Source organism: Nerophis ophidion, linkage group LG28, assembly GCF_033978795.1.
Source record: "Nerophis ophidion isolate RoL-2023_Sa linkage group LG28, RoL_Noph_v1.0, whole genome shotgun sequence".
NCBI lineage: Eukaryota > Metazoa > Chordata > Actinopteri > Syngnathiformes > Syngnathidae > Nerophis > Nerophis ophidion.
The window spans coordinates 18,606,543-18,629,420 of record NC_084638.1 but is presented as its reverse complement, the minus strand read 5'-3'; the positions used below and the strand labels follow the sequence as shown (position 1 = coordinate 18,629,420).

Here is a 22,878-nt window from a genome sequence, read left to right as displayed (position 1 = left end):
AACAGAACTACACCTAGGATTGGTTATCTATATAATAAAACCATTCTCGGGCCCCTGCAGTCTACATATAAACTTAAACATCAGTTTTCTCAGGGTGGCGTGGAAGGTGTTTATCCCTAAATCACAAAAAAGCTTGATGGCACTACTACCCCTGGCCTTTCTGAGCAGGATTCTGAGACAGTTATTATATGCAACCTGGAGTTTGTGCAAGCTCTCTTTCTTGAACCTCACCCAGAGGGGTGCTGTGTACATAGGGGTGCAGTAAGCTCTAAACAAGTACACCTTTGCTTCATCAGAGCAGTAATGACATTTTCTCACCAGCATATTGGCTTGGACATACAATATTCTTCTCTGTCTAAGCATGTCGGCATCATCCTCCACCTTGTCATAAGTATTTGACATTGTTGCACACAGACAGGGTTTGACCAGACATTTAGAAACCTGTGAAATTAAGATGTTGATCCTCCTTGGTCCTAAATATCATCACCATACTCTTTGTGGCATTATACTCGATGTCAAACTTTACTCCATAGTCTGAGCATATGTTAAGAAGCTGGTGGAACCCTGCACTACTGGGAGATATAACGGCCAAATCATCAGCGTACATAAAGTGGTTGATTAAGGTGTTCCCCATTATGCATCCTGTTCTGCATTCTCCCACTGCCTTGACAGGTCAGCCATAGACAGGCTAAATAGGCCTGGTGATAGAAGCCCACCCTGCCGTACCCCATTGCCAACTCTTAAGGGAGAGGATAAACTACTCCCCCCATTTTACCTGCATCGAATGCCTGTCGTACCAATATGCCAGAATATACCCAGAACACCCCTGTGCTTCAGATTGGTAAAGAGTTTGAGATGGTTGACTCTGTCAAATGCCTTAGATGCATCAATAAACCCTACCAACATTGTAGGACCCTGCGCTCTGTATTTTTCTACTGCTTCTTTTAAAGCATAAATGCACAAGGTAGTGCTGTACTTGCTCTTAAAGCCAAATTGGTTGTCTGTGGTGCAAATAAGATCCCCAACTCTGTATATAATCACACTTTCCACCACTTTAGATAGCATGCTGGTTCTAGGTCGATAATTGTCTAAAATTATCCATTGTCCCTATCTTACCAGCTTTGTCTTTAATGACAGCTACTAAAATAAGTGTCAACATAGCAGCTGGCAGGATGCCATGCATTACCAACCTACCAATATATACCTACTGCATGCACATAAAACCTTAATGGAGGTGTTTGCATGTTTTTTTTAAGTTCTTTGTAGGCAGAATAGTGTGACTCTAATAGCCTTTATTGTAAGCAGACTTTTGATTGCATTTATTTACTATTCAGAATGCATAAAAAATAAAAAACGTGTGTTCTTGATAGGCAAAATTAAAAAAAAACGTTTGGTTTCCTTTTATGTGAAGTGAGATATATTCATTTAGCACTTTTCTCTAGTGACTCAGAGCCATTCATCCATCCATTTTCTACCGCTTATTCCATTTTGGGGGCGCTTGCGCCTATCTCAGCTACAATTGGGCGGAAGGTAGGATACACCCTGGACAAGTCGCTACCTCATCACAGGGCCAACACAGATAGACAGACAACATTCACACTCACATTCACACACTAGGGCCAATTTAGTGTTGCCAATCAACCTATCCCCAGGTGCATGTCTTTGGAGGTGAGAGGAAGCCGGAGTACCCGGAGGGAACCCACGCAGTCACGGGGAGAACATGCAAACTCCACACGGAAAGATCCCGAGCCTGGGTTTGAACCCAGGACTCCAGGACCTTCGTTTTGTGAGGCAGACGCACTAACCCCTCTCCCACCGTGGAACCCTCAGAGCACTTTACATATTGAAACCTACAATCTAAGTTACATTTAAACCAGTGTGGGTGGCACTAAAAGCAGGTGGGTAAAGTACCTTGACCAAAGACACAACAGCAGTGACTAGGCTCGAACCCGGAACTGTTGAGTTGCTGGCACGGCCGCTCTTCCAACCGAGCCACGCCGGCCTAAGAATGTTTTAAATTCGATCAAAATCCAGTAGAAATCGTAAATACATGCTAGAAATGTTTCAATAATTCAATTAGCAATGTTTTTATTTGGAACTTTCTAATGTAATGTGTTTCTCTCTACACTTCTGTTAAAATGTAAAATCACTTGTTTTTCTGTTTTGTTAAAATGTAATAATCACTTGTTTTGTTGTTTGATTCTTTTGTTTGGCTGATACTACAAGTAGTTACAGGGGTAGTATTGGTCATACCAATGCTGATACTGATATTTAAATTCCTCATGATATTTGAATGAGTCAATTCTTTTTCAAATCATAATCAGACAAAACACAGGATGGTGGTGTTAGGATAGCAATTGAACATTTAAATATGGCTTTGAATTAAATAATTTGGTTTATACCCTTAAAGTCTTCCCTTTTTACTGAATTTGTAAACAATAATGTAGTGAAGAGAATTATATTTCTATAGCGCTTTTTCTCTAGTGACTCAAAGCGCTTTACTAGGTGAAACCCAATATAGATTTTTTTTCTACATTTAGACCAGTGTGGGTGGCACTGGGAGCAGGGGGATAAAGTGTCTTGCCCAAGGACACAACGGCAGTGAATAGGATGGTGGAAACCTTCGTATCGAACCTGCAACCCTCAAGTTGTTGGCACAGCCGCTCTACCAACCGAGCTATACCGCCCCTGTACATCTCTTACCTTTGGGCTGATACTGAGGACAGCAATCAATAAAAATTAAAATCAATCAAAAAAATTTGCATCATGTTGTGATACAAAATGCCAGATAATATCTCTGCTAACGGGCGCCATGTTGCGGTCCTTATACACACACCACAGTAATACTCTGACTACGGTAGCCATATTAGACCGACAATCCCTCAATTGGTGTGGCGTCAAAGTCATCCTAAAACATTTGGACAGATTTTTGGGTGCCGTGTGTAATGTTCTTTATTTTTAATGGGACATTTAAAGTTTTGGTGTTGATTACTGGCGTCATATTGCAGTCTACACGTATCTCTTATATGTGACTGCCATCTACTGGATACCCTTATCAATACACCATGTACCAAATAAAATTGCTGTCGGCAAGCACAACCAGAATTAGTTCGTACATTAATGAAAGGATTTTAAGTGCACATTATAGTCCGAAAAATACGTGAACTTCTTGTTTGTCATTCACAATCTTTGTTTCGGCTACTTGCAATTCTCCTTCACACATTTTCCTGTGTGCAGTAGTGTTGGTGACGCTCACTTTCAAGTTGGAGATAGAACTAGTCATTTTAATACAACGGTCATGTTTAATCTACGCATGGTAATTGACACAGGACCCTATATAGCTGCCCGGGATATGCCTGTTTTATGATTCTTTAAGTTTGGGCCTTTTAGAATCAGCATGTCTTCGTCCATTTGTGTCAAAGAGGGGAAATTAGGTCTGAAAACCATACTTCGGATTCCAGGCATGAAGCAAAAGGAAATAAACTTTCAACCCACAGCACTTGTAGTGAGTGAACTCGACCACCAGGTGGCGTCATAGCAGAGAAAACAATACAGAGTACAGATTTAAACTGTAAACGACCTAATCTTTTCTCCAAGTTTATACATCAGTAACTGACATGATAATCACGGGGGGCACTGGAGCCTATCCCAGCTGCGCTCAGGCATAAGGGAATTTATCGCAGTATAGATTTTACGCCTTATTGCCCATCCCTCCTAAAAAGTGGTGGTCTTTTCCTGTGAATAATGTTGTACAGAGCAGTGTGTTTGTTTTCAGGCCAATTCATATAATAACTTGTTTTGTTATTTTAAGTACATGTAAACGTACTGAATGCCTCATGTGACTGAGCAAATCTGGACATTTCTCAAGCATGTTTGTCATTTTGTGTCCTGCAGACGTCTGTGAAGAACAATTTCTGCCTGAAAAACAGGAGTGTAGCTGCAGGATGGTGGAGGATCCATCAAAGAGGAAGACCAGGTGCCACGAACCCTCTGGCGTTTCCTTTTTATCTTTGACACAGACTTTTCCCTGTAAAAAGGAAAAGGAAGACTCACTGACCCCCCACATTAAAGAGGAAGAGAAGGAACACAACGTCAGTCAGGAGGGAGAGCATATTGAAGGACTGGTGGAGTTCCCAGTGACTGGTGTCCCTGTGAAGAGTGAAGATGATGAGGTCACAGGTGAAAGTGAGGAGAAGAGAGAGACGGAGCCTCCAAGCAGCAGCTCAACACAACACATGACAACAGAAGCTGATGGAGACCACTGTGGAGGATCACAAGCAGACAAGCTCTTAGCTCCACTATCAGATAGTGAGGACACAAAGTCACACTCTCCTGACACTGATGATGAAGACTCTAATATACACTAATATACAACGAAAACTTTAACCTTAGTCCTAACATAAATAATAAATATAAATCGTTTGAGGTGCTTACTATGAGGTCTGTCACACCGCTGCCTCTGTGCCTGGCTGTTATCTACCGCCCCCCAGGGCCCTATTCAGACTTAACAATGAATTCTCAGAGTTCGTTGCTGATCTAGTGACACACGGCGATAATATAATCATAATGGGGGACTTTAATATCCATATGAATACCCCATCGGACCCACCGTGCGTAGCGCTCCAGACTATAATTGATAGCTGTGGTCTCACACAAAGAAATAAATGAACCCACGCATCGCAACGGTAATACGCTAGACCTAGTGCTTTTCAGGGGTATCACCGTTTCCAAAGTTACGATACTCCTGTATACTAAAGTATTGTCCGATCATTACCTTATAAAATTCGAGGTTCAGACTCATGTTCGGCAAGCTAATAATAATAATTGCTACAGCAGCCGCAACATTAATACGGCCACAATGACAACTCTTGCTGACCTACTGCCCTCGGTAATGGCACCATTCCCAAAGTATGTGGGCTCTATTGATAACCTCACTAACAACTTTAACGACGCCCTGCACGAAACCATTGATAACATAGCACCGCTAAGGTTAAAAAAGGCTCCAAAAAAAGCGTACCCCGTGGTTTACAGAAGAAACTAGAGCTCAGAAATTATTATGTAGAAAGCTGGAACGCAAATGGCGCACAACTAAACTTGATGTGCACCATCAAGCATGGAGTGATAGTTTAATAACTTATAAACGTATGCTTACCTTAGCTAAAACTAAATATCACTCAAATCTCATCCACCGTAATAAAAACGATCCTAAATTTTTGTTTAGTACGGTAGCATCGCTAACCCAACAAGGGACTCCTTCCAGTAGCTCCACCCACTCAGCTGATGACTTTATGCAATTCTTTAGTAAGAAAATTGAAGTCATTAGAAACGAGATTAAAGACAATGCGTCCCAGCTACAAATGGGTTCAATTAACACAGATACGATTGTATATACGGCGGATACTGCCCTCCAAAATAGTTTCTCTCTTTTTGAGGAAATAACATTAGAGGAATTGTTACAACGTGTAAATGGAATAAAACAAACAACATGTTTACTTGACCCACTTCCTGGGAAACTGATCAAGGAGCTCTTTGTATTATTAGGTCCATCAGTGCTAAATATTATAAACTTATCACTTTCCTCGGGCACTGTTCCCCTAGCATTCAAAAAAGCGGTTAGTCATCCTCTTCTTAAAAGACCTAACCTCGATCCTGACCTCATGGTAAACTACCGACCGGTGTCACCCTCCCTTTATTTCAAAAATCCTCGAAAAAATTGTTGCGGAGCAGTTAAATGAATACTTAGCGTCTAACAATCTATGTGAAACCTTTCAATCCGGTTTCAGGGCAAATCACTCCACGGAGACAGCCCTCGCAAAAATGACTAATGATCTATTGCTAACGATGGATTCTGATTCGTCATCTATGTTGCTGCTCCTCGATCTTAGCGCTGCTTTCGATACCGTCGATCATAATATTTTATTAGAACGTATCAAAACACGAATTGGTATGTCGGACTTAGCCCTGTCTTGGTTTAACTCTTATCTTACTGATAGGATGCAGTGCGTCTCCCATAACAATGTGACCTCGGACTACGTTAAGGTAACGTGTGGAGTTCCCCAGGGTTCGGTCCTTGGCCCTGCACTCTTCAACATCTACATGCTGCCGCTAGGTGACATCATACGCAAATACGGTGTTAGCTTTCACTGTTATGCTGATGACACCCAACTCTACATGCCCCTAAAGCTGACCAACACGCCGTATTGTAGTCAGCTGGAGGCGTGTCTTAATGAAATTAAACTATGGATGTCCGCTAACTTTTTGCAACTCAACGCCAAAAAAACGGAAATGCTGATTATCGGTCCTGCTAGACACCGACCTCTATTTAATAATACAACTGTAACATTTGACAACCAAACAATTAAACAAGGCGACTCGGTAAAGAATCTGGGTGTTATCTTTGACCCAACTCTCTCCTTTGAGTCACACATTAAAAGCGTTACTAAAACGGCCTTCTTTCATCTCCGTAATATCGCTAAAATTCGCTCCATTCTGTCCACTAAAGACGCTGAGATCATTATCCATGCGTTTGTTACGTCTCGCCTCGACTACTGTAACGTATTATTTTCGGGTCTCCTGGATCTGCCTCCCGGGAGCCTTTTGGCTATGGAGACCAGCTGTTGGGTGTCTGCTACACCAGAGTATGTTTGGATGTACTTGAGGAGATGCATATGAGGGGACAGGGCTGCGGAGCTAGCACTGAGCGCTGGGACGGAGAGGCTTCGCGGTGTCTTGGCTGGGTGAGCAGGTGTCGGACACATCAGTCACCTTGGACGTATCCTCGCTCATCCATTTGGACTGGACACTGGCCGAGAGTGGAGTCGGCTGTCTTGGTTGCTTTGTTGGGTCTGCTTCTGTCTCTGGCCATGCTCCCTCCTCCCCAGCAGACGATGGCGTGGAACACCGCAGAGGCCACCACAGTGGATATGTTTCTTTTACTTTTTATTCATAGCTGTATGTAGAAGTGTCTGGTTGTATCTGCTGCTTTAATGTCTTTAATGTCCTCTGTGTTCTTTGATGTTTGATGTTTCCCTCTTACACACATGGAAGAGGGATGTGTACCATGGTTATGAGTTGTTTTTTTATTTTTTTAATTTATTTGTTTTTTTCCCTTGGCCTCAGTCTGCACCTCCTCTCCAGGGCCCAGGCAAAGACCGATTTTTTAAATTTTATTTTAATCTTCTATTTTTTTCTCCCCCCCTCACCCCCCTTTGTTTACCTTTATCTCATCTTTTTTGTAAGGGGCGCTGGAAGCCGGCAGACCCGTCAGCGATCCTGTTCTGTCCCCCTGTAATGTTTGTCTAAACTTGAATGGGATTGTGCTGAAAATTTTAATTTTCCTGAAGGAACTCTCCTGACGGAATAAATAAAGTACTATCTCATGTCTAGCATTAAAAGATTACAGTTGGTACAAAATGCGGCTGCTAGACTTTTGACAAGAACAAGAAAGTTTGATCACATTACGCCAGTACTGGCTCACCTGCACTGGCTTCCTGTGCACTTAAGATGTGACTTTAAGGTTTTACTACTTACGTATAAAATACTACACGGTCTAGCTCCGTCCTATCTTGCCGATTGTATTGTACCATATGTCCCGCCAAGAAATCTGCCTTCAAAGGACTCCGGCTTATTAATGATTGCCAAAGCCCCAAAAAAGTCTGCGGGCTATAGAGCGTTTTCATTTCGGGCTCCAGTACTCTGGAATGCCCTCCCGGTAAAAGTTTGAGATGCCACCTCAGTAAAAATATTTAAGTCTCACCTTAAAACTCATTTGTATACTCTAGCCTTTAAATAGACTCCCTTTTTAGACCAGTTGATCTGCCGTTTCTTTTCTTTTCCTCCTATGTCCCACTCTCCCTTGTGGAGGGTGTCCGGTCCGATCCGGTGGCCATGTACTGCTCGCCTGTGTATCGGCTGGGGACATCTCTGCGCTGCTGATCCGCCTCCTTTTGGGATTTTTTCCTGCTGGCTCCGCTGTGAACGGGACTCTCGCTGCTGTGTTGAATCCGCTTTGGACTGGACCCTTGCGACTGTGTTGGATCCATTATGGATTGAATTTTCATAGTATCATGTTAGACCCGCTCGACATCCATTGCTTTCCTCCTCTCCAAGGTTCTCATAGTCATCATTGTCACCGGCGTCCCACTGGGTGTGAGTTTTCCTTGCCCTTATGTGGGCCTACCAAGGATGTCGTAGTGGTTTGTGTTGTGGTTTGTGCAGTCCTTTGAGACACTAGTGATTTAGGGCTATATAAGTAAACATTGATTGATTGATTGATTGATTGATATGCCTTGATTTCCAGTTGAAACTGGGTGCAAGTTCATGCCCACGCACATAAACTCTTATCGCCCACATTCTTGCCACTGTTTACGTGGCTTCTTGGCCGAGGTCTGAAGTACAACACCAGATATTAAGTTGGAGTCCAGGGAGAAAAAAAGCACCAGTCAATATCTCACAAAAGGAACCTTCCTGGTGTTACCTGACGGCACGACCACCAAGCTGCGACACCTAAACAAAGGCTCCTCCATGCTCGTGCTTGTACCACCTGCCTTGGTAGGCTTGTACCCGCCTACCAAGCCAAAGACTTAGGTCCAATGACAAAACAGGGCGTAGCTGCCGCTGAGTAGACTGACACGCAAATACCACATTTTCACCACTCCCCGTGGTCGGTTAAAAACATAGCTATGGGCTGCACTTTGGACACACCTGCTGTAGGCTACGAGGAGCTAGCAGCTACACAACAGCTATTCTAAAACAGCACATTTTAAGCATATCAAATAATTATAGTTGCTTAATACGTACACAAAGTCTCCAAAACAGAAAAGTGATGAAAGTATCCAGTAACAAACGTGTCTGCAGCGTTCAACTTTCTGCGCCATGAGCTTGACTTAATGAATTATTGTGGCCACTAGGTTAAGTTAAGTTAAAGTTAAAGTACCAATGATTGTCACACACACACTAGGTGTGGTGAAATTTGTCCTCTGCATTTGCCCCACCCCCTTGATCACCCCCTGGGAAGTGAGGGGAGCAGTGGGCAGCAGTGGTGCCGCGCCCTGGAATCATTTATGGTGATTTAACCTTAGTGAAAGATCAAATCGAACAATTGCAAAAGCATCTGTCATTAGGTTAGTGTTTTTTATATATTTGTGTCAATATGTATAAGCATCCTCAGCCTTCCCAGGAAGGTCTATTCAGGTGTACTGGAGAAGAGTTTATGCCGCATAGTCGAACCTCGGATTCAGGAGGAACAGTGTGGTTTTTGTCCTGGTCGTGGAACTGTGGACCAGCTCTATACTCTTGGCAGGGTCCTGGAGGGTGCATGGGAGTTTGCCCAACCAGTCTACATGTCCTTTGTAGACATGAAGGCATTCGGCCGTGTCCCCCGGGGAGTCCTGTGAGGATTGCTCAGAGAGTATGGGGTATCGGACTGTCTGATTGTGGCAGTCCGCTCCCTGTATGATCAGTGTCAGAACTTGGTCCGCATTGCCGGCATTAAGTCGGACACTTTTCCAGTGAGGGTTGGACTCCGCCAAGGTGGTTCATAACTTCTATGGACAGAATTTAGAGGCGCAGTCAAGGCGTTGAGGGGATCCGGTTTAGTGGCTGCAGGATTAGGTCTCTGCTTTTTGCAGATGATGTGGTCTTGATGCTTTCAATTGGCCAGGATCTTCAGCTCTCACTGGATCGGTTCGCAGCCGAGTGTGAAGCGACTGTGATGAGAATCAACACCTCCAAGTCCGAGTCCAAGGTTCTTGTCCGGAAAAGGGTGGAGTTCCCTGCCCCAAGTGGAGGAGTTCAAGTACCTAGGAGTCTTGTTCACGAGTGAGGGAAGAGAGGATTGTGAGTTTGACAGGCGGATCGTTGCGGCGCTGAGCCGGAAGAAAAAGCTCTCATTTTACCGGTCGATCTACGTTCCCATCCTCACCTATGGTCATGAGCTTTGGGTTATGACCAAAAGGACAAGATCACGGGTACAAGCGGCCGAAATAAGGCTCTCCCTTAGAGATAGGGTGAGAAGCTCTGTCATCCGGGAGGAGCTCAAAGTAAAGCTGCTGCTCCTCCACATGGAGAGGAGCCAGATGAGGTGGTTCTGGCATTTGGTCAGGATGCCACCAAACGCCTCTCTAGGGAGGTGTTTAGGGCACATCCGACCTGTAGAAGGCCACGGGGAAGACCCAGGACACGTTGGGTGGACTATGTCTCCAGGCTGGCCTGGGAACACCTCGGGATCCCCCGGGAAGAGCTGGACGAAGCGGCTGGGGACTGGAAAGTCTGGGCTTACCTGCTTAGGCTGCTGCCCCCGCGACCCGACCTCGGATAAGCAGAAGAAGATAGATGGATGGATGGATGTGCAACACAACTTGATGTTTCTTGAAAACAGCGTCCAGTAGTTGATATTGTCGCTCCTTCTCCTCTTTTGTTGGACAAAATTCCTCCTTGTACTCCGCTATCGTTTTGTTTTTTTTCAAACATCACAAATATTTCTTCAAGGCAGCACTTAGTTGCTGATTCACCAACACTCACATCATTTGTAATGTAGACATGTTCACACAATAAAAACACTTTACAATTACATTGGATCTCTGCTTTGATGTGTCGATCCCTTCCGCCTCTCTTTGTTAGCAGCTAACAAGCTAAGCTAACCTGCAGGCTAGGCTAGCACGTCAAAGTGCACACAGACTAATGTATCCGCATACAAACAATTAATAACGACGTTTACTCTGTTAAACGACAGCACCAACAGCCCACCTGCCGGGAAATGCATGTTTTTCCCCTCTAAACTCTCTCCCTTTGTTTATAATGCCAATTTTCTGCTGGATTTAGTCTCTATAAACTCCAAGGAAAACAATACCCGGCTGGGGACAATTTTTGAAATCGGTCTCCAAACTAAGGCAAACTAAGGGGAACGTTGGGAAAGTAGGCAAAAGTCCTCAAAATGTTCAAAAATCGTACCTGGGATGGAGTCCGACAAGTCCCCCATGTCCCAAAAATTCAAAAAATGAATAAAAATCCAGGGGCCGGATTGTATGTATATATATATATATATATATATATATATATATATATATATATATATATATATATATATATATATTAGGGCTGCAACAAATAATCAATTATAAAGATAGTTGCCAATAATTTTAGTCATCGATTCGTTGGAGCTATGCTATGCGCATGCGCTGCGGCCACGTCTCATGAGTTAGCAGTAAACCAGCCAATGATGTGTCATGTGCAGCTCACGTGACCACGCCGTCTCCTTTGCCTGGGAACATTCGAAAAATGGCGGAGAAAAAGCAGTTGCGATAGTTCAGCAGAGAAACATCTTGAGGTTAATGCTTCAATGGAGAAAAGTGCACGACCTAAGTCGTCAAAAGTGTGGGAACACTTTACTCTAAAGACTTCAAAGAAGACAGTTTCCTGCAAAATGTGCAGCATGGACCTCGCGTGGCACGGAAGTACGACATTGCTTCGGGAGCACCCGAAGAGGAGACATGGAGCCATGGATGGAAGGAAGAACTCACAGTACGTAACTTTTTTAAGTCCATAGTCCGAGTACATGGATCTGTTGTGGCCATTTTTCTATGCTTTTAATATTTTGTTAACAAGGAGATTTGTTTTCAGTAAGCGCAGCAGCAACTGTTCTGTGTAAACTTTCAGTGTTAGGAACTTTTTGGATAGTGCGACAACTTCATTTTTTGTGTTATTATGAGTCGCAACAGGCATTCATTAGTTCAGCTTTTTTGTGATTAAAGTTAACGTTATGCCTGTGTTGCAACGCGGGGCTGATAATGTGTCTGCGGCAGGTTTGACTCCGTTTCGAAATAGACATAACGGACAGAAATATCTCAGGTTGGTTTCATAATGGATCGATGTAGCCGGGCCCAATAAAGATTTTAATGAGGCTTTACTAATATAAACGTTATGAATGTGCTGGAATAATCCTTGCTATTTTTCAGAGGGAGCCTAAAATTAATCCTTTATTATTCACAACAGAAACATGTACATTATCTGATCCAGTTCTGATCTGATTAGTTACATGTCTATGTTATTATTGTTGTATGCTGCATCCCGATATCCATTTATTTCATTTAGCTGTTATTTTTTTTTTATGTGGTTGTGTATTTGCCTTTTATGTCAGAAATTACTAATTAAATCAACTAGGTATGCATTTAGTTAAGTGTAAATGATGCTACTATGTACGTTCATTATATAGTTTCTCTCGTTGCAGAAAGAAAGAAAGCCAGCATTAGCGACTTGGTACAAAGGAAGGTCTGCAAACCACAGCAAGCGGCTGCATTGACTGATGCTATCCTGAATATGTTGGTGACTGACATGAGGCTACTGTCAATGGTGGAAGATGAAGGTTTTAAACAAATGATTCACGTCCTCAACCCTGGTTACACTCTTCCCTCGAGGACCCATTTTACCAAACTGATGGAAAGGAAGTACGAGCAGACGTTCCAAGCAGTGTAGACTGACATAAAAGCCACCCAGAGTAAATTGCTCTCACTACTGATGTTTGGACAACTGCAGCCTACCTTGGCAATACATGCCTTTTACATTGGAGAAAAAATGGAACATGAAGTCAATCTGCCTTACGACCATGCCACTAGAGGAAAGACATTCAGCATCCAACATTGCAGAGTGGTTGGAATAGGTAGTAGCCAGTTTTGAATATCCCCCAAGTGAAAATATTGCTGTTGTGCATGAAAATGGTGCACTTTATAAAAAAATAAAAAAATAACATTTGCCTTTGTTTTATTTGGCAAGTTGAAAGAACATGGTGGCAGTGTGCTGTTTTTTTCAATAAAATACTAGAAAGGATAGAAATGTAATTCCTCTCTTTTATCCGACTATTAATCGAAGTAATAATCGACAGATTAATCGATTATCAAATTAGTTGTTAGTTGCAGCCCTAATATATATATATATATATATATATATATATATATATATATATGTACATATATAAGTATATATATATATATATATATATATATATATATGTACATATATAAGTATATATATATATATATATATATATATGTATATGTGTGTGTGTGTATATATATATATATATACACTGTATATTATGTATATATGTTCAGTTTAACAGTCCAATTTTGATCGATTGAATGCCCTGAGAATTATACTGGACATTCTTTTGTAATTGCCACAAAATAACCTGTAGTATTTTGTTCATTTCTTGCCAAAAATATTTTTATTTTATGGATATTTTCATTTCCTTAGGGCGCTCTGGCACTTCATGGGGGACTCGTAAAATCTGTGCCTCTTAAGACCTCACTGTTGGCTTTGTACGCTCATGTTACTTCTCAACCAGTCAAAGTTGATTCTTCTTTTTAATGAATGTGAAAACAAAAGTGAGTCCACAAATAACCGAATCGTAAAGCAGAATCGAAAATGAAATCTGAATTGGTCAAATCTTATCTATTTCCATCCAAGCATGTGTTTGTCTTCTTGTGTCCTGCAGACGTCTGTGAAAAATATCGTCCACCTGAGCGACAGGAGGGGTCCTCTAGTATGGAGCAAAAGAGGTCACAGCACCTCTATGTGAAAGAAGAGGAGCCACAGCCCCCCTCACCCCCCCACACACACACACACTTTAAAGATGAAGAAAAAAAGGGACTGTCCCCCCACTTCATAGAGGAAGACAAACACCTTATCAGTGTGAAGAGTGAAGATGATGAGGTTAAAGGTGAGAGTAAACAGAAGTGGAATTTCAGGATAAATGATAAATGGGTTGTACTTGTATAGCGCTTTTCTACCTTCAAGGTACTCAAAGCGCTTTGACACTACTTCCACATTTACCCATTCACACACACATTCACACACTGATGGAGGGAGCTGCCATGCAAGGCGCCAACCAGCACCCATCAGTAGCAAGGGTGAAGTGTCTTGCTCAGGACACAACGGACGTGACGAGGTTGGTACTAGGTGGGGATTGAACCAGGGACGCTCGGGTTGCGCACGGCCACTCTCCCCACTGCGCCACGCCGTCCCAGGATGCGGACGGAGGATCCACAGCCCTCCGACATTAAGAAGGAAGAAAAATACCCACTGATCCCCCATTTTAAAAAGGAAGCGGTGTATTTACTGAGCTCTCACATTAAGGATGAAGAGGAGGACCCACTGACCCTGCACATTAAAGAGGAAGAGGAACACAGCATCAGTCAGCAGGTAGAGCATCTTGAAGAACTGGAGGAGGTTGATTTCACCAAGATGCCTGTGACTGGTGTCCCTGTGAAGAGTGAAGATGATGAGGTCAAAGGTGAAAGTGAGGAGAGGGGTGGGGCGGAGCCTCCAAGCAGCAGCTCAACACAACACATGACAACAGAAGCTGATGGAGACCACTGTGGAGGATCACAAGCAGACAAGCTCTTAGCTCCACTATCAGATAGTGAGGACACAACGTCACACTCTCCTGACACTGATGATGAAGACTCTAAAGATGATAAGACATGTCACACTGACAACACTCACTTCACATGTTCTCACTGCGACAAAACTTTTAAATACCATTGTAGTTTGAAAAGACACATGAGAACACACACTGGAGAAAAACCTTTTTATGTTCAATCTGCGGTAAAAATTTTACTCAAAAGCACAATTTCAAAACACATATGAGAACACACACTGGCGAAAAACTTTTTTCGTGTTCAATCTGCGGTAAAGATTTTACTCAAAGGTACCATTTGAAAACACACATGAGAACACACACTGGCGAAAAACCTTTTTCATGTTCAATCTGTGGTAAAGATCTTACTCAAAAGCCCAATTTCAAAGCACACATGAGAACACACACTGGAGAAAAAATATTTTCATGTTCAATCCGCGTTAAAGATTTTACTCGAAGGACCATTTCAAAACACACATGACAACACACACTGGCGAAAAACCTTTTTCCTGCTCAAAATGTGGTAAAAATTTTGTAATAAATCAAAGTTTAAAGGTACTCATGAGAACACACACTGGCGAAAAACCTTTTTCATATTCAATCTGCGGTAAAGATTTTACTCAAAAGCACAATTTCAAAACACACATGAGAACACACACTGGAGAAAAACATTTTTCATGTTAAATCTGCAGTAAAGATTTTACTTGAAGGGACCGTTTCAAAACTCACATGAGAATACACACTGGAGAATAACCTTTTTTCTGCTCAGAATGTGGTAAAAGTTTTGTAACAAATCAAAATTTAAAAGTACACATGAGAACACACACCAGAGGAAAACCTTTACAATGTTCAGTATGTGGTAAAAGTTATATAAAATGACGGCAATTGAAGTTACACATGGGAACGCACTCTGGTGAAAAACCATACTTCTGTTCAAGCTGCAACAAAAGCTTTCGTCGCCAACAATCTTGTACAGCACACATGAGAAGACACACAGGAGAGAAAGTGTTGAGTTGCAGTGTGTGTGGTGAAAGATTCTCTTCTAAGTACCAGTGTAAGAAACACAAGTGTGCTGGTGAGAACAGCAGCAAATGAAACTGCAGGATTTGAAATAAACTGTCAAAACTTAAACTTTGACTTTCTAACAACATCAGCACATATAACATGTGTGACATCATTGTTGTGTGTAACACAATCTTGTTAATATGATTCTAACATTTATAGATTAGACACTTCAGATTAGTGCTTTTATTTCAGTCAAGTACATGAGTTGATATACACATTTGTGTACTTTAAAATGAACAGAACAATTTGACCAAAAGGGTAAGAATAAACAGTAAATAAAATATGTCACATACAGTAAACATTCTATGTGTAGATATTCATAATTCACTTTTATACTTATTCATAATAGTGTTTTATATATGTTTTTGAAATAATGACGTGTTAAATATTTTATTTTCTAGTTGTAGGTTATTCCATTGATGAAGTCTTTTATATGATGTACATATTTGTTTTACATGTGTTCATACCTTTGCTTTTGAGTACATGTAAATCCCTCTTAGTTCATATTTACTGGTTCACATCTGAAACATCTTCTGGACCACTTCTGGAAGCACATTATTTTTTTACTTTATGCATCATTTGAGCAGTTGTCTTTCATACAAGATCATTTACTTTTAAAATGTGTGACTTTATGAATAATTTGTTGGTTGTCTATTATCTATTTTATTAATTATCTTTATTAGTCTCTTTTGTAATATGATGATTGTTTTATATGTATGTCCCCATACCTTTATGCAAAAAACAATGTATGCTTCAACTGAAGTTGGGTACAATAATTGTAGTTAATATTTGTAAGTATTTTTATTTTTTTTAAATTTTTTATATGACTTACATGTAGTGTCCAGTTTACTTCATCATCTATATAAACTCCTAAAACTGGGATTACATTTATTTCTTTAATTTCAATATCATCCGTCATAATTTGTGTTTTACATTTTTACTATCTCCAAATATGAAATATTTTGTTTTATTGAACTTTAGTGACAGTTTATTGATGTGCAGCCATCTTTTTATAGTCAAGTTCTTTCTGGATAAAATAAGATTGAGAATTAAATCACGCAGTAATGCAGATTATCATATACATAATTACACTCAGTAGTGACAATTAGACACTTTCATCCTGTTCATTTGAGCAAAGGAAAAGTGTAGCGTGTAATATTCTAAACAATAGAAGAATGTTAATGTCAGCAGTCAATAGTCCAACATTGTGAAGCTGAGCTATGGAAAAAAAAACATATTCAGCTTTAAAGGCTTTTTAGTATATTATATTAATACCATAATAAAGTGGTATGTTTGGGGATGTGTAATATTGTGTGTATGAACATCCTGAATGTTTTGGTGCTGGAATTGTTTAAACTAGTAGAGAGTGGGGAAACATGAGATAGTAGTGATAATAATGGTTTGTTTATGAATAATTAAATATAATTAAAATACCAAAAAAGACCTTACATCCTCAGTGAGCTAAACTCCAGCAGTAAATATGAGATAAATAATGTGGAAAGGTCAGAAGTCAAATGTTTCTTCAGATAATACATGCAGCCTCTGCTGCCACCGAGCGGCCGTTGGAAAGAATGCATACATTTTGTTTTGCTGCTTTTTACTTTGTGTCCTGTTTGTGTCCAAGTCTGTAGTGTGGGCCATAGTACTGACGGTGGACATTCTGTTAAGAGCCTGTGGAGGGCAGCAATACCCCTAAGATGTTCTACTAGTCTGCTGGAAATAGAAAGAAGAAGAAGAAGGAGGAAAAAGCAAGAGCTGGAAGAACAGAGTAGGATCGGAAGCGGAAGTGAACCAAGGAGCGGTGGTTGACAGTGAGAGTGTCTAAATCTTTTTGGCGGTTGAACATTAACTGATTTGTGACTATATGGAGATGGAAGGGGATAGTGAGGGGATGTATGAGGAAGGTATGGACATGGATAGGACTAGAGGGGAGAAAGGAAAGAAGGGGAGAGGAGGGTATGAAGGAAGGTGGAGTTTAAAAAGAGTACATGAAGAGGATGAAGGAACAGCAAAGAGGAAAACGATTGTGGTAGAAAACTGCAAGATGATTTATACATTTAAATCAGATCAAGACATGAAGGATATTCGATTGATGACACTGGTTAAGGGATTAAAGAAAGACATTGAAGAGGTGGAGATGGCCAAAGTGCTCAGGGACGGACGGCTTTTGATTAAATGCAAAAATGGAGAGCAAAAGAACAAAGCAATGCAGTTGCAAAAAGCTGTGCAACGAGATAATAAAGGAAAACATGGAAGTGGGAGAAAGAAAGGGGGCCAGAGGAGTTATGACAGGAATCCCAAGAGGTGAAAATGTAGATGATATGAAAAGAGAAATAAAACGAGGAACTATCACAATGATGAAGAGAATGATGGCATTTAGAAACGGAGAAAAGACGAAGAGCGAATGCAGTTTGTCGTGGAAGTTCTCCCACAAAGAATCATGATAGGGTTTTTTAAGCTTCTACGTTCAAGCTTACGTCCCACCCCCAGTACCTTGTTTCCAGTGCCAACACCAAGGGCACATAGTAGTGTGTGTCATGCTAAGATGAGATGTGGAAGGTGTGGAGGGGAGCATGAATATGGACAATGTGGAAGTCATGAACAGGTCAAGTGTTGTAACTGTGGGGGAATCACACAGCAGCTTATGGGGGCTGTGTCATCAGGGAACAGGCAACAGAAGTACAGCAAATCAGAGTAGAAAGAAATATTACATGGAATAAAGGGATTGTCATATCCAAACACATTTCTACAGTACTGGACATTCAATCATTTGCACGCGTCAAACTGGTCAACACAGTCGCCCTCAGTATCAGCCCAAAGGTAAGGGCTGTACAATGATAATAAAATGCCTCATAGCCGATTATACAAATGTGATCAATTCATCTCGATACTGTCCTGACACAGTGAATAGGTTTCCCTTTGAAAGAGCAAATTCTTCCCAGGGTCTTTTGTCCTAATGACTGTCTGGATAAAGTGAGGAGACTATAGTAAAGAAAAAATTAGTTATTTTTGAAATGGACTAGACTAAGTAACACAATTTTACAGGTAGCTAAATTCGACAGAACACTTGCATCATCTTATCAACAACACCCACATTCTTACATACAACATATTTAAGAGGGGCGGTAATAAATAAATACAGAGTGTATTTGGATACAAACAATTATTGACTATTTTTACTCTATTAAAGGACATATATGTGCACATGTATGCACTGATTAAAAATACAGAACTATAATGCCCACATTTACCCTTTCTCCATCAAAAAACATCTTGCTTTTTCCTCCTCCTCCTTCTTCTCCTTTCTATTTCTAGCAACTAGTAAAACATCTTTGGTGTATTGCTGCCCTCCACAGGCTATTGACAAAATGTCCTCCTTCTGTACTGTGGCCCACACTACAGACTTAGACACAAACAGGACAGAAAGTAAAAATCAGCTTTAAGGACGTCAAAACAAAATGTATGCATTCTTTGCAACGGTCGCTGGATGGCAGCAGAGGATCCATGTATTACCTGAAGAAATATTTGACTTCTGACCTTTCCACATTATGTATCTCATCTTTACTGCTGGAGTTCAGCTCACTGAGGATGTAAGCTCCATTTTGGTATTTTAATTATCTTTAATTATTCATAAACAGGAAAAAAACAAACCATTATTATCATTACTTCCTCATTTTTGTCACTCTCTACTAATTAAATCAATTCTAACACAAAAACATTCATGATGTTCATACAAACAATATTACACATCCCCAGTTGTAACACTTTATTATGGTTTTAATATCATACATTATTACATTGAATATTCACAGGTTTATAACAGTGCTGAAAATGTTAATTTCCCCTCGAGGATTAATAAAGTATTTCTGATTCTGATAATTGCATCAGTCTCATAAAGCCTTTAAAACTGAATGTTTTTTACCATAGCTCAGCTTCACAATGTTGGAATATTGACTGCTGATATTAATATTCTTCTATTGTTTAGAATATTGCACTTTACTCTTTTTCTTTGCTCAAATGAACAGGATGAAAGTGTCTTTAATTGTCACTACTGAAAGTAACTATGTATAATTATGCATATAATAATCTTCCATTCTTCACCTTCATTACCGCTTGATTTAACTCTCATCTTATTTTATCCAGAGAGAACTAGACCATAAAAAAGTTGGCTGCACATCAATAAACTGTCACTAAACATTAATGGAACTAAATATATCATATTTGGAGGTTTTAAAAATGTAAAACACAAATTATGATGGATAATATTGAAATTAAAGAAATAAAGGTAAAAAAGCTGGAAACTAAATAAATCTTATAAAGAAGACACTGAAAATGGAGTGCAATATAAAATTGAATAAAATACATACTTACAAATATAAACTACACTTATTTTACCCAACTTTATTTGAAGCATACATTCTTTATTGCATAAAAGTCTGGGGACATACATATAAAACAATCACACAACAATATTCATATTACAAAAGAAAGTAATAAAGAAAATTAAAATATCGGATTATAGAGACCCAACAAATGATTAATAAAGTCACACATTTCAAAAGTAAATTATCTTGTATAAAACACAACTGCTCAAATGATGTATAAAGTAAATAACAATAGGCTTCCAGAAGTGGTCCAGAAGATGTTTCAGATGTGAACCAGTAAATATGAACTAAGAGGGATTTTTGTGTACTCAAAAGCAAAGGTATGAACTCATATAAAACAAATATGTACATCATATTAAGGAGTTCATCTATGGAATCATCTACAATTATAAAATTAAATATGTAACACTTCATCATTCAAAAACATATATAAAACACTCTCATGAATAAGTATAAAAGTGATGTATGAATATCTACACATAATGTTTACTGTATATAACATATTTTATGTAGTGCTTATTCTCACCTTTTCAGTCAAATTATTTTGTTCATTTTAAAGTACACAAATGTGTATATTAACTCATGGACTTGACTGAAATAAAAGCACTAATCTGAAGTGTCTAATCTATAAATGTTAGAATCATATTAACAAGATTGTGTTACACACACAACAATGATGTCACACATGTTATATGTGCTGATGTTTTTAGAAAGTCAAAGTTAAAGTTTTGACAGTATATTTCAAATCCTGCATCTTCATTTGCTGCTGCAGTTCTCACCAGCACACTTGTGTTTCTTACACTGGTACTTATAAGAGAATCTTTCACCACACACACTGCAACTCAACACTTTCTCTCCTGTGTGTGTTCTCATGTCACTGTATAAGATTGTTGCTGACAAAAGCTTTTGTTGCAGCTTGAACAGGGGTATGTTATTTTGCCAGAGTGCTCTATCATGTGTAATTTTAATTGTCGTCTTTCTATATAACTTTTGCCACATATTGAACATATAAACAGTTATTCTCCAGTGTGTGTTTTCTTGTGTACTTTTAAACTTTGATTTGTTACAAAACTTTTACCACATTCTGAGCAGGAAAAAGGTTTTTCTCCAGTGTGTATTCTCATGTGTGTTTTGAAATGGGATCTTTGAGTAAAATCTTTACCGCAGATGGAACATGAAAAATGCTTTTCTCCAGTGTGTGTTGTCATGTGTCTTTTCAAATTTTGCCTTTGATTAAAATTTTTACCGCAGATTGAACATGAAAAAGGCTTTTCTCCAGTGTGTGTTCTCATGTGTACTTTTAAATTGCCAATAAATACAAATCTTTTACCACATTCTGAGCAGGAAAAAGGTTTTTCTCCAGTGTGTATTCTCATGTGTACATTCAAATGTGGCCTTTGAGTAAAATCTTTACTGCAGATTGAACATGAAAAAGGTTTTTCTCCAGTGTGTATTCTCATGTGTGCCTTGAAATGGCCCCTTTGAGTAAAATCGTTACCGCAGATTGAACATGAAAATGTTTTTTCTCCAGTGTGAGTTCTCATGTGTCTTACCAGATGACAATGGTATTTAAATGTTTTGTCACAGAGAGAACATGTGAAGTGACTGTTGTCAGTGTTACATGTCTTATCATCTTTAGAGTTTTCATCATCAGTGTCAGGAGAGTGTGACGTTGTGTCCTCACTATCTGATAGTGGAGCTAAGAGCTTGTCTGCTTGTGATCCTCCACAGTGGTCTCCATCAGCTTCTGTTGTCATGTGTTGTGTTGAGCTGCTGCTTGGAGGCTCCGCCTCTCTCTTCTCACTTTCACCTTTGACCTCATCATCTTCACTCTTCACAATCACATAGAACTTCTCCAACCATTCTTGACTGATGCTGTGTTGCTCCTCTTCCTCTTTAAAATGGGAGGTCAGTGGGTTATTTTCTTCCCCTTGCATTCGCAATGTATGTAGCACCTCTTCTTCCTCCTTAATGTGGAAGGGCTGTGGCTCCTCCTTGTCCATCTTGAAGCTCCACTTCTGTGGCTCAGAGAGAAGATGTTCTGCACAGACGTCTGCAAGACACAAGAAGACAAACATGCTCAAGAGAAGTCCATCTTTTTTTCAGTCACATGTTAGATTGATAAGATTTCACCAATGCAGATTTCCTTTTCAATTCTGCTTTACAATTCAGTTATTTGTGGACTCACTTTTGCTTTCAAATTCGGTAAAATGGAGAAGAAACAGGTCGATTAGCACCAACAGTGAGGTCTTAAGAGGCCCAGACCTTACGGTTACCCCGTGGGGTGCCAGAGGGCCCTAAGGACAATATTCTGCTTTGAAAATATCTAAAAAATAAAAATATTTTTGGCTATAAATTAACAACACACTACATGTTATTTTTTGGTATTTCACAGAACTTTCCTACAGAAGGTCTTTTCTTTGTCCATGTGATGTCAGATGAAACAAAAATTGAGCTATTTGGCCACAATACCCAGTAATGTGATTGGAGGAGAAAAGGTGAGGCCTTTAATCCCAGGAACACCACACCTACCGTCAAGCATGGTGGTGGTCGTATTATGCTCTGGGCCTGTTTCGCTGCCAATGGAACTGGTGCTTTAAATGGAACAATGAAAAAAGAGGATTACCTCCAAATTCTTCAGGACAAACTAAAATCATCAGCCCGGAGGTTGGGTCTTGGCCGCAGTTCCAACAGGACAATGACCACAAAATAGAGATGTCCGATAATACCGGATTGCCGACATTATCGGCCGATAAATGCTTTAAATGTAATATCGGAAATTATTGGTATCGGTTTCAGAAAATAAAATGTATGACTTTATAAAACGCCGCTGTGTACACGGACATAGGGAGAAGTGCAGAGCGCCAATAAACCTTAAAGGCACTGCCTTTGCGTGCCGGCCCAATCACATGATATTTACGGCTTTTCACACGCACAAGTGAATGCAAGGCATACTTGGTCAGCAGCCATACAGGTCACACTGAGGGTGGCTGTATAAACAACTTTAACACTGTC

At 40.1% G+C, this 22,878-nt stretch overlaps 2 protein-coding genes across 3 annotated transcripts in view; one reads left to right on the top strand and one right to left on the bottom strand.

The window, feature by feature from the left end:
* The window catches only part of LOC133545393 (zinc finger protein 501-like), a 399,721-nt gene that overhangs the window by 268,154 nt on the left and 108,689 nt on the right, over positions 1-22,878 (top strand). The window lies entirely within an intron of this gene.
* Positions 1-22,878, bottom strand: part of LOC133545460 (gastrula zinc finger protein XlCGF52.1-like) — a 119,192-nt gene that overhangs the window by 90,590 nt on the left and 5,724 nt on the right. The window contains exon 3 of one of the 2 annotated variants that reach the window (XM_061891073.1): positions 19,879-21,916. The exons of the other annotated variant lie outside the window; for it this stretch is intronic. Within the exon in view, the coding sequence (XP_061747057.1) occupies positions 20,880-21,916 (1,037 nt within the window). The 3' untranslated portion in view covers positions 19,879-20,879. Of the gene's footprint in view, positions 1-19,878; positions 21,917-22,878 lie in introns of those variants that run through there. 2 annotated transcript variants of the gene reach the window in all.